Source organism: Lissotriton helveticus, chromosome 1_1 (assembly GCF_964261635.1).
Source record: "Lissotriton helveticus chromosome 1_1, aLisHel1.1, whole genome shotgun sequence".
NCBI lineage: Eukaryota > Metazoa > Chordata > Amphibia > Caudata > Salamandridae > Lissotriton > Lissotriton helveticus.
Window position 1 is genome coordinate 649868122 of NC_136057.1, and position 15812 is coordinate 649883933.

The 15812-nt window shown below is 42.1% G+C and overlaps 1 protein-coding gene across 1 annotated transcript in view; it reads right to left on the minus strand.

Moving 5' to 3' along the window:
• Positions 1-15812, minus strand: part of HGF (hepatocyte growth factor) — a 564049-nt gene that overhangs the window by 266513 nt on the left and 281724 nt on the right. Inside the window, exon 9 of the mRNA XM_078674176.1 lies at positions 7385-7512. Coding sequence (XP_078530302.1) covers positions 7385-7512 — 128 coding nt within the window. The remainder of the gene's footprint in view (positions 1-7384; positions 7513-15812) is intronic.

Consider the following 15812-nt stretch of genomic DNA (forward strand, 5'->3'; position numbering starts at 1 on the left):
GCGGTAAATTATGGGGTGCTTCCGGGGTCGCCTTCGGCAAACCCTCGGCGAGAAGAGGATACATACCTTTAATTAGGGCATTTCTCTGTCTGTCTGATGGTTCTGCTCTAACTCGTTCACCTTCTTCTAGTAATTCCCTTTCTTGGGCTTTTTCTGAGGATTCTCTACTTAATTCTGCTTTTCTGAATTCTTTTTCGGTTCTTCTATGAGATTCTTTGCGCCATAACTCTATGGCATCTTTCTGGGATTGTCTGGCTTTCTTTTTCCATAATGCTTCTTCTACTCGCATGATGCACTCGGCATCCCATGTACCTGATACAGGCCATCTATATTTCTCTTCAAGATTCTTTGTATAATCCACCCATAAGTCTAGATATAATATGGCATCTAAGCCATGCTTGTGATACATAAAGTGTCCAGGACTGTCCCTAGGAGGGACAGGAACTGCTTCTTCGAGTAACCCTTTTCTGGTTTTTATCTGACGTAACTTTGAAAACAGAGGCATGTTTGAGTCGTACTTGAACTTAGACTTAAAACACAATACACGATAATCACAGTAATGAAATGGCAAACAAATCACTCATACCACGACATAGAAATACATTAATAACAGTTCGAACAGAATACTACCTGATACACTGAAAACATAACGCTTGAATTTCTCGAGAACAGACTTACTAGAATTACTGGATGCACTGCTAAAACAGTACAGAACATACCGGTCTCATAAAGAGACACGTCATACCGTATCCACCTAGATGGACACGTCGGACTGGATCTGCGTACCCAAACCCATCGGACCGGAGACAAACTAATGACCCCGTCTAGATACTCCCCCAGCAACGGTACTCACCGGGAAGCAGAACTGAAGGCCTCGGACTGGACTGGACTGCTACGACGTCTGGTTACTACGCATGCGCTTCGAACTTCGGGCTTCGGAAACAGGTGGGCCTCCGGATACCTCGGACCTTGCTCTCTCGGCTTGGGCTCTGGTCGGGACGAACCGCATTCCTCACCGCCTCGTCTGGATGCCGGACCGCAGTCTCCGTCTCCTCCGTGGGCCTGAGGGAGACTTGATGAAGCAGAAATATCTGCACGTGCACGGTAGAGTTCCGTCACGGCTGTAGAAGGGTCAGGTGGCCTGCGTTACATCGCCGGCGCGTGGGGAAGGGGCTCGTCCCTCTTCGGGCGCCATTATGTGGTAAATAAATAATTAATTACCGGTACAATTTTTCTATGCATTAAATAAAACAGATAGCTCAATAAATAAGAGGCAGGATCCGGGGTATCTGAGTCGAACAGGCTTTAATCAGGCACAAGGGAAGGGACAGGATCGGAACAGCCTGTAATAGAATGGCATGGAATGGCAGCTGCAACGTCTCATTAACAGTACATAGTATATATAGGAAAACATTACAATTGCATTGCATACAGTAGGCGTAACAAGTGACAAACGTAAGATAAGAACACATGGGCGTAAAAAGAAGGCGTGCACAGGGCGTGCACAAAGACATGTGATGTAGACGTCACAGAAGTGTCATAAATGGGTGGATACATGGAGGGGGCTACCTGGGCAGCTGGAACCTTTAACCTAGTGGTGCGCGCAAACGGCCATGACGTGTAACTGGGGAGAGCTGGGGGCTCTGACTTCTGCACTAGAAGAGGAGACTAAAGTCTGCGATGTCAGGACGACATGTACCTATAGCATATCTGGTATCTGGTGTTTGGAGTACATGTTGATAGAATCTAAAAGTCATCAGAGCAAAGGCTACTTGACAATAAGGCTGGTACATGCATATATTCTACGTGTATTGCGTGTGCTATGAATCTTCTATGGATATTAATACAGTAATTCTCTTGCATGGAGACAGAAAGACTAGACTTATAGACGAAGATGTTTATGCGGTTCGTTAGCTTAGGAATGTGAAGACGGAGCTGAACTGATAACTGTAGGCATAACATATTCTTGGCAGACAGGCAGGCAGAGCCAGGCCGGGCACCGCGCTGCGCGGCAGGAAGTAAGCGAAGGGTCAGGGATGCAGGGGGGCTGCATCGCTCCTCGGAGTGGGTTCAGGAGACTGGAGCTTGAATCTGGTGTTCAGGCCCTTTGAGGCCTAGAAATGGGGACAATTCGATAAGTCTAACGTGCATAATGTAAAACGTTGGCAACATAGGCCTAGAAGCCTAATTCACGTTGCTTTCACGGGGACTGGAAACTACCGGATAACTGACATACTAACGTTGGACACAACTATAATTGCGCCTTTATTCGGTCATAGGGGGATATATGCATATTAATCATGCACATATTACATAGGATGGGGAACACGTAGGCACACATGACAAGGCAAAATTCAATTTTCCTCAGTATAAACAGTTATGTAGATGACTAAGGCTGCCATCCACCAAGGAATGTAGTTAGCTTCAGAAGGTCTCTAATCAAATTACGGAAAAGTCATCGAGCAAACTTAGGGGCATATTACCAACAACCAGCGATAATTATCGCTATGTTGGCTTAGCGGCAATATTTTTATCGCCGTGCTGCGGCGATTTTTATCGCTTAGTAACCTTGCTATTATCAAGGTTTATCTCCTAAGCGATAAAACTCGGCCGAAATGCATGAATATCGCTGAAAAGTCAGCGATATTCATGCATTACCGAGCTAATGCTCTTAGCCATGTTATCCACCTACCATTGGATAACATGGCTAAGAACTGCTCAGGGGCAGGTGTTAGCTTTTGGAGATATTCGCGCTTAGCGCGAATATCTCCAAAAGTTGGTAATAGGAGATGGCGATGTTAGCGACTGTTTCCAGTCGCTAACATCTTGGCACGCCCACTTTGCATGTCATTAGTGATAAATTTCACTGACATGCAAAGCGGGGCTCAAGATGGTCGCTATCTCCTACTAGCTGTCATTAACTGGTGTTAGCAACAGCTAGGTAATAGGGAGATAATTTTATCTCCGCTTTCTTGGCTTTAAAAGCCAAAAAAGCGGAGATAACCCCCCTTGATATAATGCCCCTTAGTTCCTTCCTCACACACATGCCAGATATCCTGTCCACCATATAACAAGTGTGTTACATCCAATGTCACTTGTAATACGGTGGAGGGAACATCCATCATGTTTGTGACAGAGTAACCCACCTGCAGAATTCTTTAACTATACTTTAAAAATTATTTGTGGTTATTACAACTTCAATTTATATCACTCAAAAAAACAAATTCGCTAGGCATTCCTACTTTAGACACTGTATATGAAACCTGGTCAGATTATCTGTGAAGATGTACATGTTACTCAAGGAATGTGAGAGGAAAACTACCTTTAACCACATCTAAAAGGGTCCAAGGTTTACACTGGACAAAAATTTCTAGAGTAGAATCATAATTCAAACATAGGATTTAGACCTACAGTAGGATTGGCACAAAATCAGCTCTTCAATTAGAGATATTTAAATGAAACCCCTATGAAGTTGTATCCTAAATTCCTTCTATAGCTTAAAGAAGGGGTGAAACCTATCTACATCCACCTGATGAGATAAATCAGGAATGACTTCCTCCTCAGTCAGAAGAAAGGAAGTAGTCTCCCTAGGTAATTGTGGATTCTCTTTGAACTGCTAGGCAGCCAGTCTCACTATGCTCAGTATTGAAGTAATGTTTCAAAGGCCTGACTCCAATCTAGTCAAACCCTCCAAGCCATGTCAAACTGTACATCATATATGTGTAAAGAATAATACCAAGATTGATGTCCACCGTTATCTTTAGTTGAACCGAGAAGGGGACAGAGAGTGTCAAGACGTTCTGATAATGACCCAGATATAACACCTGATGAGACACACTGTCTGGAACAATTGATCCCTTAGGAATATTTCAAGTCCATCAAGAAACATCCTTAGACAATTCATCAAAGAGGTGTAGTTCAAATTGACATACTCTTGTTTCTCATTTTCTAGAAGTTATGTCTAGGACCCCTTCCCTTGGGCCTATAATCTATACACCATATTGCTAAAACTATGTCAAAGGTTTTCATCCCTGATAATGTTTAGTACTTAAGGACCACCACACTACTCCCTTGGCAGATTGGTCCTTCATCCTAGATTATCGTGCAAGATACCATCAGTGGACCATCTAGGTTACTGTCAACATTTAGGAAAGCTGATGCATCCTGCCTGAAGCTGATAAGAGCTTAGTACCTGAGGAGAGCTGCTACTGCAGCGTGTTTGCATTTCGAAGGGAACACTTCCTCCAAGGGTCTTCTGATAACGACAACTCAAGCTGTCAACAAGATGTTGCGGTTTGCAGTGCCCTGATTCTCCCCCCTAAAAAGGTAGTTCGAAAGTTGCTATACTCTATACTCTCTTAGGGTTACACATAGAAGTAGGTTTTGAGAGTTAGGCATTTCGATTACATTTTAACCATGTTAAGAATGTTCATTTTATTCTTGTTGTTTGCAGCATTCCTCCTTAATTTTTTATGATAACCTGTTTGATTATTGTAGATGTACTAAAAACAGGGTCACCTTGTTGTAATAAATAGTTTTAGTTAAAATTATCTGTTCTTTTTAGTACTGTGTGTGTGAAGTTGTGAAGAACGAAATAGGTTTACTGTTACCACTATGCCACTTATCCCCTTTAGGGGATTGCAAGAAACCAAAAACCAATGTAGTGGTTAACCCAATTATTTTCCAGGTTTCCTTAATCATAATGCTAAATCTATTTGAGGAAATGACATCATCTGCTAAACACATTGTCTTTGAGGTAAACACTTTTGAATAAGTACTAATTGCATTCGGTTACAACAGTGTTTTACTAAGTCACAGCTCACAATACGTTATTTTAAAAACATATTAATAACCAATAGAAAGTAGGTCACTGATTTCAATGTATCTTCTGCTTTTTATTTATTTATGCTTTAATTTGCTGTATTTATGTTCCCATGAGGCACAGAGTCAAGATTGATTTGCATATGGCTGGGTTCAAACTGTAATGGCATGGTGAGCAAAAAGATAATGGATTTAGGCCTAGATCTCTGTACTGAGGTGAATGTATGACATTGTTCTGCATTCTGTCCATCAATTGTTCTTTTTGCATCTGCAATATATCCATAAATTCAAAACTAGATTGTAGTTTTACTAAACCTCCATGCATTGAGCCTCTCTTTAAATTGCATCCTTTACTAAAACAGACTTATATACTCTATCTAAATATACAATAGTTAGATGTAAGCCCTCTCAAATAACTCAGAGAGGCATCACCATTTCAATGCAAAACAATACAAAGAAGTGCAATTGTTCACACTGAGAAACACAGTTTCTGCTGAAAGGTAAATACAGTTGCAACACATATTAAGCTTTTGTCTGTCTCTGCACCAGACTCACTTCAGAAAGGAAAGTATTGGAATTTATATTAAAACCTGATGCAGAAATCGACTTTTGAGAAGCAAAATCCTCCCCAAGTAGGACCTTGCTGAAATTGCAGCTACTGTCATGGAACCAAATTCCGGATACCTGAAACAGGTTGGTCCCACTGGCTCTCTGGGGATTTGGAGATTTCTCACTAAAGTTTATCTACGTCCCAACAAAGAATGTTATTTTATTGTTTTTTCGATGTGGGGACCTTTGAGTGAGACACAACTATATTTTAATCCGATGTTGTGGTCAGATACTTTTTCAGGTGGGTCCATGTAAAGCTGTGGAAGAAATATTTCCAACATTTCCTTCCTATCTTCTGGTGCCCAACCTACAAGGGAAAGGCACTTAAAGACTCCCAATGTGTAAAGCAGAAGCCAACAGCAAAGAGCAGTCTGGGTCCAGTTGCTACTGGTTAGCTGGGCATTTCAGGGAAAAGGCCTCTTGAAGTTTGTTGTGTGCCTGTGGAACATGACAGGCCAGGGGACCTTTGTAGTCTAATTATTTGTCCTGGGTAGAAGAGGGAGTCTTTCAGGGCTCCTCTAAGGTCACAGATAGCAGGTCTAGGCCTATTCTGATCGTCCACAGATCCATAAAGTGTTCTAAGGATGGTGCCTTGTGGTGCAACATATCTGCCTGACACCAGCAAGAGGGTGAGGGTGAGGTGACTCCTAGGCACTACGTAACCAAGGGGGTAAAAGATGCCAGTGGCAACACTGCCTACTTTTTCAGCAGCCCCTGTTTGCCCTACTGCAAACAATCTGCTGTGCCTCTCACTCCTAGCATCCCAGTTGGAGAAAACTGTCTCCCCTTGTGCAAAGACAGAGGGAAGAGTTGCCTCCTCTGTTGACACTTGAACCTTCTGCTGGGAGTAGCTTTCCTCACATTGGGTTTGGTGCCAGCCTGGCTAGGGGGACAAAGGCTGGGGACTTTCCATGTGTCACCTGACATTTTCTTGTGTCAAGACAGTTAACTTTGAAGTTAATTATGTTCCTCAGCCCACCCCAACTAGTCCTTCTTTCAGGGCAAGAGAAACACCTTCCCATTCCCAGGCCATTGTCCCTGCTCTGGGAGCAGTTTACACAAATCTTTCATACGTCACTTAGGCAACGTACAGGCTGAGCAATGGCTGGAAAGCTAAAGCAAACTAGCCTCCAGCAGCTTAAGGAGGATAAAGGTAACTTTCTAAACATTACATTTCAAATATAGTTAATAAACAGCTGACTTCACTAATGGATTGAGGTTTTATTAAAGATAAAAATAAGTCTTCAAATAAAGTCTGTAGCTGGTACAGGTGAACAGTTATAGATTAAAGTTCATTATGTATACTTTTACTTTTGCTATGTGCCTGGGTCAAATTGACCAGTGACAAAATGTCATTTTGGCCCTAGCCACTGAAGAAAAATGCAATTTCTAATGTTACACATGTTCTACTCTTAAATATTATGCATCCTACATTGTGGGCAGCAAAGTATGCTTGGGGAAACTCATTTAAAATTAAAATCAGGTTTAATACATGTGAAAATAGTAAAACTGACACATGTGTGCAGGAGGGTTCACAATGCTGCTTTTAAGCTACATTGAAGCCATGTTTTCCAGGCTCACTCTCTGGATGGCACAATGAGTGATTCAGTCGCTGTGGCATTTAACGTCCAGACCCAGGTTACACTTTATGTACCATATACTAAGGATTTATGAGCAAGTAAAATAAGTCAATTAGGGATAATCCAATGCAACTATGTTAAGGAGGGGGCACTGGTACTTTACACCTGTGTAGTAGGGGTATGAATGCACAGAGTTCAAAGTCCAGCAAAAATAGGGACCTGAAAAAGGCAATAAATATGGTGTGACCACTCAGAAAAGGCAGATTTCCTACACCAGCCATAATCCTTCCAAATATGTCACATGTAGAGAGAACAAAAGAGTCACATTTCCTTCCAGTTTAATTTCTTATTTTTAAAGTGTGATCAAAAATTACCTTGTTTATTAGAGGCTGCACATTTTTGTATTTGTGAACAGTATCCTGTTCTAATAAGTGGGTCTGTTGTAAAACACCATGGTGACTCTGCTCCATCTGGATTTCGACAGTAGTTTTCTCTTAAATCCCTGCAAATGCATAAGTAAAAATATTTCCTGATCAATTTTCAATTGTACTATGCAAATACAGGTGATTCAAAACAGTTTAACACAGTGATACCATATTAACTCTAAAGTTTAGTAAACCTTGGTTGAATTTTGTGTTTGTATAACATACCAACAATGCTTTACCATGTTCAACTAATGACCCTATAATATCAATGACAGATCAAGTCAAGTCCATCTATAAAGAAGATAAACTCACAGATGGGAAGGTTCTAAACTTTGTTTTTGATTAAATAAAGTTCACATTTCCATCACAAATTAGATTCATATTAATAAAGAGTCTATATGTGTGCATATTTTTTATATCCAAATGTAATCCTGAAAATTAAATTACTTATACCTAATTTATCATTGAGATAAAAAAAAAATAACAAACTCACTGTAAGGTTAAAAGACCTATTTCTACAGGACTCATTACTGTTAATTCTGGCTTTTTATAAAACTACCACCATCGTTTCCAGTCGATGATAACCTCCTTTGCAAGTTGGCTTGGAATGCCCTCTTTTGAATAGTGAGGAAACTTATTGTCACCATTTTAGATGACTATCAGTAATTGCACTATTTCTATTAGTAAGTCCACAACCTTCCATCTATCTTAAACTAACTTCTTTAAAAAATGTCTATATGACATTCACCATAGAAGCACATTTGTTTTACCATCTATGTTGTGTGTGCTCAAGAAGTATTAATCCAAGAATCAGGACAGAAATAAAACACTTCATAAATGTTTTGTATATCATATGTATTCATAGGTTAAGAACCTGGCTGATGACACTCTTCAATTGTTCTCCCCTATTTTATCTTCACAGTGTCAATTTTGGTGACTTTCTCTCTGCCACAAAAGAAATATTTTCTTCAATGGAGAAAGATACAATTAAATGAAAAATCTGGGCTGCTGATTTGGGAACAGAGCATTAGGAATTTGATTCTATTGTTATATTGAAAAGTGAATGATTTATGCTTAGTGGAATGAAGATACATTTTTAGCATGAAGGTATATTAAGTAAAATTTGTGAACATTTTATCAATTTGTCAATAACTAACCAGTAATCTTTCTTACTGCTATTCCTACTTATCCTCATCCAAAGCATTATTTCAAGAAGCCTCCTTTGGATAGGAAAAGAGCAGGAGAGTTGTGAAAGGTGCTGTGCTAAATCCAGCTTGTCACAATAAATATATCAATCTTAGCCCTCTTCCTATCATATCAAGCTAACATGACTTAAGTTGCGGACAGGCACAACTAGGAATAATTATTTTGTCACAAATTCTGCAGTCTACAATGCTGAAAAAAGAATTTAAAAAAGACCGAGTAGCAGTCTTGCAAATTTCAGGCAAGGGCTATCTATCTCTTACCCTTCCCCAAGAAGCTGTTATTCTCCTAGAATATATTTCTGGAATACCTGCTGGTATAGGAACGTCAGCTCAAAAATAGGGTAGTACAATTGTGTCACAGGCTAAAGGTGACAGCAAAGGGTTTATTCGCCTGCCCAGATGCACCTAACAAAATAAACAATTCATCATATAAGCTAGCCAATTGACAGCTTTAAAGATAAATGAAAAGAGAACTTTTAAATAGGCTCTGGTGAAATTTCCATTATGCTCGCATTATTTCACGTAATAACACTATTACACCATGTTACAAAACGTTAGCATGGAAACAACACTAACAAACCGAATAGGAGATGATGTTCAAGATTTGTAGCACAATATGCTCCCCTTTGTCATGAATTTCACACTAAACTAAAACACTAAATGCCAGCTATGCAAAAGCCCCCTTTTCAAGATCATTTTCAGGCCTCAGAGACCATATCCAGGGGGCCGATTCATTTAAAAAGCAAAGTATGTGTGCTCCTATCCTCATGCCATTTTAAGGGAACACATCCTCTGGGCCAAGTTGAAACTTATGGGGAGGGAGTGTGCGGCTACCCTCCCCGAGCCTCACTGAGGCCCCAGAAACCCCACCCCATCCCCCAGGTGCGTGCATAAAATTTAGGGGAGGGGATACACGGCCAAAGGACATGTGCTTGGAAAGTTGGATAATGTATAGTTTCTTCCCTGTTGGTGTAGTTTTGCAGCTTGAAGAATTTTCTGGATTCACATGCTGTGCATTATTCCGCAATCTAGTGGTTGGGTCCAGAATTGTAGTATTTCTTCTTTTTGTTGTTGTTGGTCGCCATATTCGGATTCTTTTTTTTTTTTTATTTCCTCCTCTCTCATCTTTCTGGTGGAGGAGAGTGGTTTGGCTAGTGAATCCAGAAAATTCTTCAAGCTGCTAAACTACACCGATAAGTAAGAAACTATACATTTTGCAGCATGCATAAACTTTGTAGCAGTTTGCTAGTTTTGTGGTGGTTGCGTGGTAGATGACTGCCGGTTTGTGAAAATATGTTGTAAAACCTTTTGTCCTACTTGTGCCTCCTTATTCATTTGAATGTTCACACAGTAATGTTTAGTGAACGTGTGCACTGAAGACCATGTTGCAGCTAGGCAAATGTCTTGGATGGGAGTATTTGCTAGAAAAGCGACTGTTGCTCCTTTCTTCCTTGTTGAGTGAGCCCATGGGGCTTCTTGTAATGTTTGACGTGCTTGTTTGTGGCAAAACTGTATGGTTTGTGCTATCCATCTTACAATGGTGTTTTTGGTCACTGGTTGGCTGAGAAAACTATTGGCAAAAGATACAAAGAATTGCGTTGTTTTCCTGTATTCCTTGGTCTTGTCCATATAATACTTGACTGCCCTCTGGTGTCAAGAGTGTGCATTGCTTTTTCTGCTTAAAACTTTGGTTATTGAAAGAAGCGTGGAACTTTGATACCACCTTTGGCATAAAGTGTAGATCTGTTCTCATGACAATTCTGTCATTATGTATTTGGAAGTAGGGCTCTTGTAGTGTTAGTGCTTGTAATTCACTTACTCTCCGTAGCAATGTAATTGCTACTAAAAACACAGTTTTTAGTGTGAGCATTTGTAGAGTTGCTTTGTGTCGTGGTTCGAATGGTGCTTTCATTAGCTATGCGAGTACTATATTGAGGTTCCATGTGGGTGCTCCTTCTAGGAACCTTTTGACTATGTGGGACGTGAAAAACGTTCCGCTGTTACTCCTCTTGTATTCGCTACAATTGCCGCTAAGTGCACCCTTATAGATGTGTAGCTTAGTTTTTTGTGTAGTAAATGCATTAAGTATTTTTAAAATGTTGTTCCCCTTGTGATCTTTTTTGAAAGATGTTTTTTAAGGCACCATTGAGTTTACCTTTTCCATTTTGTTGTGTAACATTTTCTTGTTGTTGGTTTTCTAGCTTCTCTGAGCACTGCCATTGTGCTCTCTGGTAGCTAGAGGTAAGCAAATTCTAAGTCCTCAGGAGCCATGCTGCCAGGCTTAGGCTTTCTGGTTCTGGGTGTAGTACCTTTCCTTTTTGCATTGTTAAGAGGTCCTTCCTTCTTGGAAACCTGTGCATTTTCCATTGAGTTATCTCCATTATCTGAGCGAACCAAGTCTGCCTGGCTCACCTTGGTGCTACGAGAACTAATATCATGTGGCTGATTCTGCACTTGCTGATTACCCTGTGGAGTAGTAGTATTGGGGAAAAAGAGCAAGCAAATATCCCTGACCAGTCTATCCATAGCACATTCCCTAGGGACTGCTTGCAAGGATGTCTGGATGTGAAGCATTGGCATTTTGAATTGTGGGGAGTTGCAAATACATCAATTTGCGGAGTCCCCATGTTCTTGAATATTTTATGGACTTCTGATTGATTCAATTCCCACTTGTGGGATGCTGAAGTTTATCTGCTCAGTCTGTCTGCTTCTACATTGTCTTTTCATGGCAGATATAGTGCTACAATGCTGATCCTTTTTGGGATCTTCCATCTCCACAATTGTTGAGCTAGAGTTGAGAGTGCTAAAGACTGTGTCCCTCCTTGCTTGATTACGTAAAACATGGTGGTTGTGTTGTCTCTTTGTATTAACACCTTTTTCCCGTAGGGCTATTTCTGAAATGCTTTTAAGTCTAGGAACACTGTCTTTAACTCCAGGAAATGTATGTGTTTTATTGAATCTTGTTGCATCCACAAGACTCTTAGTTTGAGGGTCTTCATGTGCACTCCCCATCCTATCTGGGAAGCATCTGTTGTTACGGTCACTGTTGGAATTGGTTGTGTGAAAAGTCTGCACTGTGCTGTTTGTTTTGCTCCGACATGCCATCTCTTGATGAACTGTCTGTATGACAACCACTAGATCCTCCCAACTCTCTGTTGCCTATGGCCACTGCGCTTGAAGCCATTCCTGGAATGGTCTCATGTGTAGGCAAATGTTGGGGCGAATGTTGTCCTCACTGTCAGAGCTTGCCCCCTATGGTATAGCTATGTCTACTTCAGCAGTGCTAATGTTCTCTTCTTGCTTGGGAACACTTTCCTAATATTGTGTTAATTTCTGCTCCTAAGAACACCTTTTGTTGTACTGGATCTATTGACGATTTGTCCCAGTTTATTGAGAAACCGAGTTGAACCCGTATTTCTATTACTTGCTGTATATGTTGTTTGCTGAGATTGTAGGAGCTTGCTCTTACTAACCACTCATCTAGGTATGGGTAAACATGAATTCCTTGTCTGCTTAGATGAGCGGCTACTGCAGCTAGGCATTTTGTGACAACTTTTGTTGCAGATTTGAGTCCGAAAGCTAGCAACTAGAATTGGTAGTGTGTTTTGTTGACCACAAATCTTAATGGGCACTTGTGTTTTTTGTTAATGGGAATGTGCAAGTATGCATCCTTTAAGTCTATGGTTGCCATGTAGTCTCCTGTTTGCAGCTGAGGTATTACATCTTGCAGTGTTGTCATTTTGAATCGTTGAGTCTTTATGAATTTATTGAGGAACCTTAGGTCTAGTATTGGGCGTAAAGTTCCGTCCACCTTTGGAATAAGGAAGTATGTGGAGTAAATGCAGTTGTTCCTTTCCTTGTGTGGTACTTGCTCTATCGCAGCTTTGTTTTGAAGTTTTTGTACCTCTTGTAGTAATTGAGATAATTCTCTGTAGGAATGTATCTTCTTGTCTGTTTTTTTGCTTGGAGGTTGCTCTGCCAACTCTATGCCTTAACCGTAATGTATTATGTTTAATATACATTTGTCTGAAGTGATTTTCTTCCACTCTTGGAGGAAATATGTTAACATGCCTCCTACCGGTGTAATATGTTTCAGGAACTGTTTGCCTACAGGTTTTTGGTCTTGTATTGTTTTTTTTTTGTGCAGCACACTCTGTGATGTCTTTGGAGTGCAGTCACTTGGTTGTGGTTTGTGGTCCCCCTCGTTGCGGCTGGGCTCTTCCCCGTGCTCTCGAAAGTATTGTCTTACCTGTTGGTATTGTCAATTCTGCTGCTGTCTCTGTTGTTGTCCCTGGCTTATTCCTTGGTAAGTTTATTGAAAAGCTTGGTGCGAGGTTGTAGGTTGGTGGTTACCTCTGACCGTTGGTCTCCGTGAGGGGGTGCCCCACGCATGCCTCTGAATCGTAGTGTACCCATAGACCTTGCCGTTTCATTGTCTTTCTTTAATTGGTTTAGTTTTTCATCAACTACACTACCAAACAGTTGTTCACCATTGAATGATGAGTTTAGAATGTTGTTTTGTACCTCTGGCTTGAAACCTGAGATACGCAGCGATGTGTGCCTGCTTTCAGTGATACCGATTGCCATTTGTCTGCTAGCTGTCTCAGCAGCGTATAGGGCTGATTTTAGACTTTTGTTCGTCATGTTTTTTCCTTCTTCCACTAAGTGGCTTTCCCTTCTTTGGCACTGCTCTGGCAGATGTTTTACTAGTTCTCCTACTTCCTCCCAATGTTGATATGCATGCTTGTTGATCAATGCATTCGAATTAGCTATGCGCCACTGAATTGCCACACTTCTCTCGACCTTTCGGTTGGTACATTAGCTCTTTTCCGAGCTGTGTAAGTTATAATTGAGTCGGCTGTCACAGAACCCTTGATGTACATAGGGTCCTTTGAGGAATGCTTGTATTTTTTCTCTCCTCTTGGCCTGACCGCCTTGCATGTGGCAGGTTCTTTAAAAGCTTCCTTACCTTGATCCAAAACACTTGGCAACATGGGAAGAAATTGGCTCCTTGTTTGGGTAGGCTATACGGTTTCTAAAAGAAAAGATGATTGGTGTTTTTCTTCTTCCAATTGCATGCCTTGCTTATACATTCCAATGTCATCTGGTGTTGAAGGCCTCGATGGATATGTATCCACTGCTTCTTCTGGTGATTTGGCATGGAGATCTTGCCATTGCAGGTCTTGAGCCTCTGAGGCCACCCAACCTGCGTAGGTTTGCTCCTCTTCCTCTCCCTCATCTTCGAAGAAGAATTCCTCTTCTTCTTCATCATCGTCTAGTGGTTCGGAAGTTGTTGGGTGCTGTAATTCCTTGACCTCCTTTTTGATGCAGATCAAAATTTTTGGTGGAATCTTGAATTGTTTCATCTTTTCATCGAAATCTTTCTTGTGTTGCAAGATACTTGCCATTTCTGCTTCAAGTCTCTTTTTCTTCTTTGACATCTTGGCGTCGAGTCTTTCAGCCTTTCTTTTTGAACTTGATGGCACTGCTGCAGCTGTCGAAGCCTGTTTTGACCTCTCTTTTTTGATGTTGAAGCGTCTATTTCGTGACTGTCTTCCGAAGTCTCTGTTCTTTCAAGGATGTTTGCCATCTCAGAGTCCTTGTCTATGGAACCGATGGATTGTTTTTCCTTGGATGTGCTTGTGGTCGTTGAGTGTTTCAAAGCAGAGGCTCCTTTTGAGGGCTTAGAGTTACTTTTGCATGACTCGCTTATCTTCTTCGAGATCAGAGGTTTTCTTACCTCCTTTGGAGTCTTCTTCACGACCTCTACAACTTGGATGTTTATGTCCTCTTTGACTTCTGGCCCATCGGTGACATTGTCCTCGTCATTGCTGGAGAGGCCCAGGTCTTGAAGCAATTGCCAAGGGCCTTGACCCTGCATGTTATAGTTGGCTCTTCTCTGCCTCTCTCGCACCCTCAAAATCTTTGAGGTGAAAGCTGAGCATGCGTTGCAGTCATCACTTCGGTGATCCTGCGGCAGGCACAGATTGCAGACTGGATGCTGATCCTTTTGTGCGTATTTGTGATGACAATTGTCACAGAACTTGAACGGTGTCTTGACAATTACCGTGCAGAAATCCGTATTTGTAAATCCGTATTTTGTAAAGCGTGAACTACTCACCTTATGAGTCTCAAGGCACTGGGGGCCACCATGAAAATGAAGTGAGCTATTGCCAGGAGTCACACGTTGCTAATCTGAGCTGCCGCCGGAGCCGGGGATCAAACCGTGAACCCTGTGTGCCAAAGTCAGCTGCCCTGGCTGCTACACCACACCTCTCCACTCCCTGCATGCGCATTCTTCATGTATTGTCGAAGTTTTTTTTTTCCTCTTCATCATGCTCCGTCTCCTAGGATCGAAGTCTGGTATGTCGAAGAACTTTTTCTCCTGTTTTTTTTTCATTTTTTTTGTTATTTCTGTCGATTCTCCTCTTCAATCTTCAGGAGCTCCTTCTGTCCCAATCCAGGCCCAACAGCAGAAAAAACATATTCTGAAGATGGCACCTGCTCCTCACTTCCACCGCCCCTTCTTAAGACGGCCCCTGCATGACCACGCAGTGGACGCACGCAGCGGTCGCGCCCAAGGCAAGCCCGTCTGCCTCCATACGCGCATGGACCACGCCCAGCGCCAGAACCCCTGGACCCCGGAGACGCCACGTCGCCCGACTGCACTATGACGCCAGCACCCTCCACCAACTCAACCCCGGTCGAGAACACACCTGCTACTGGGCAACCTCTGAAGCACACCCAAGGACCCTTCACCTGCTGGAACTGCAACTTCACCAGCATCCGGCTAGCCAAACCGCCCACTAAGGAACCCAACCACCTCAGATGCATCCACCTCAACACCCGCTCTGCTCGCAAACACGCCGTTGAGCTCTGGGATCTCCTTGACTCTACGTCTCCTGACGTCGCCTTCCTGACAGAGACCTGGCTGAACCCTGCCTCCACACCTGACATCGCCATTGCCATCCCGGAAAGATACAAGATCACACGCAGGGACCTCACCAACGGAACAGGAGGAGGAATCGCCATCGTCCACAGGAACACCCTCAGAGTTTCAACCAAAACACTGATGACACCCTCAGCACCGCCGAACACATGCACTTTCAGATCCACACCGATCCCAACACCACCCTCAGAGGAACCCTCATCTACAGACCCCCCAGATCCCG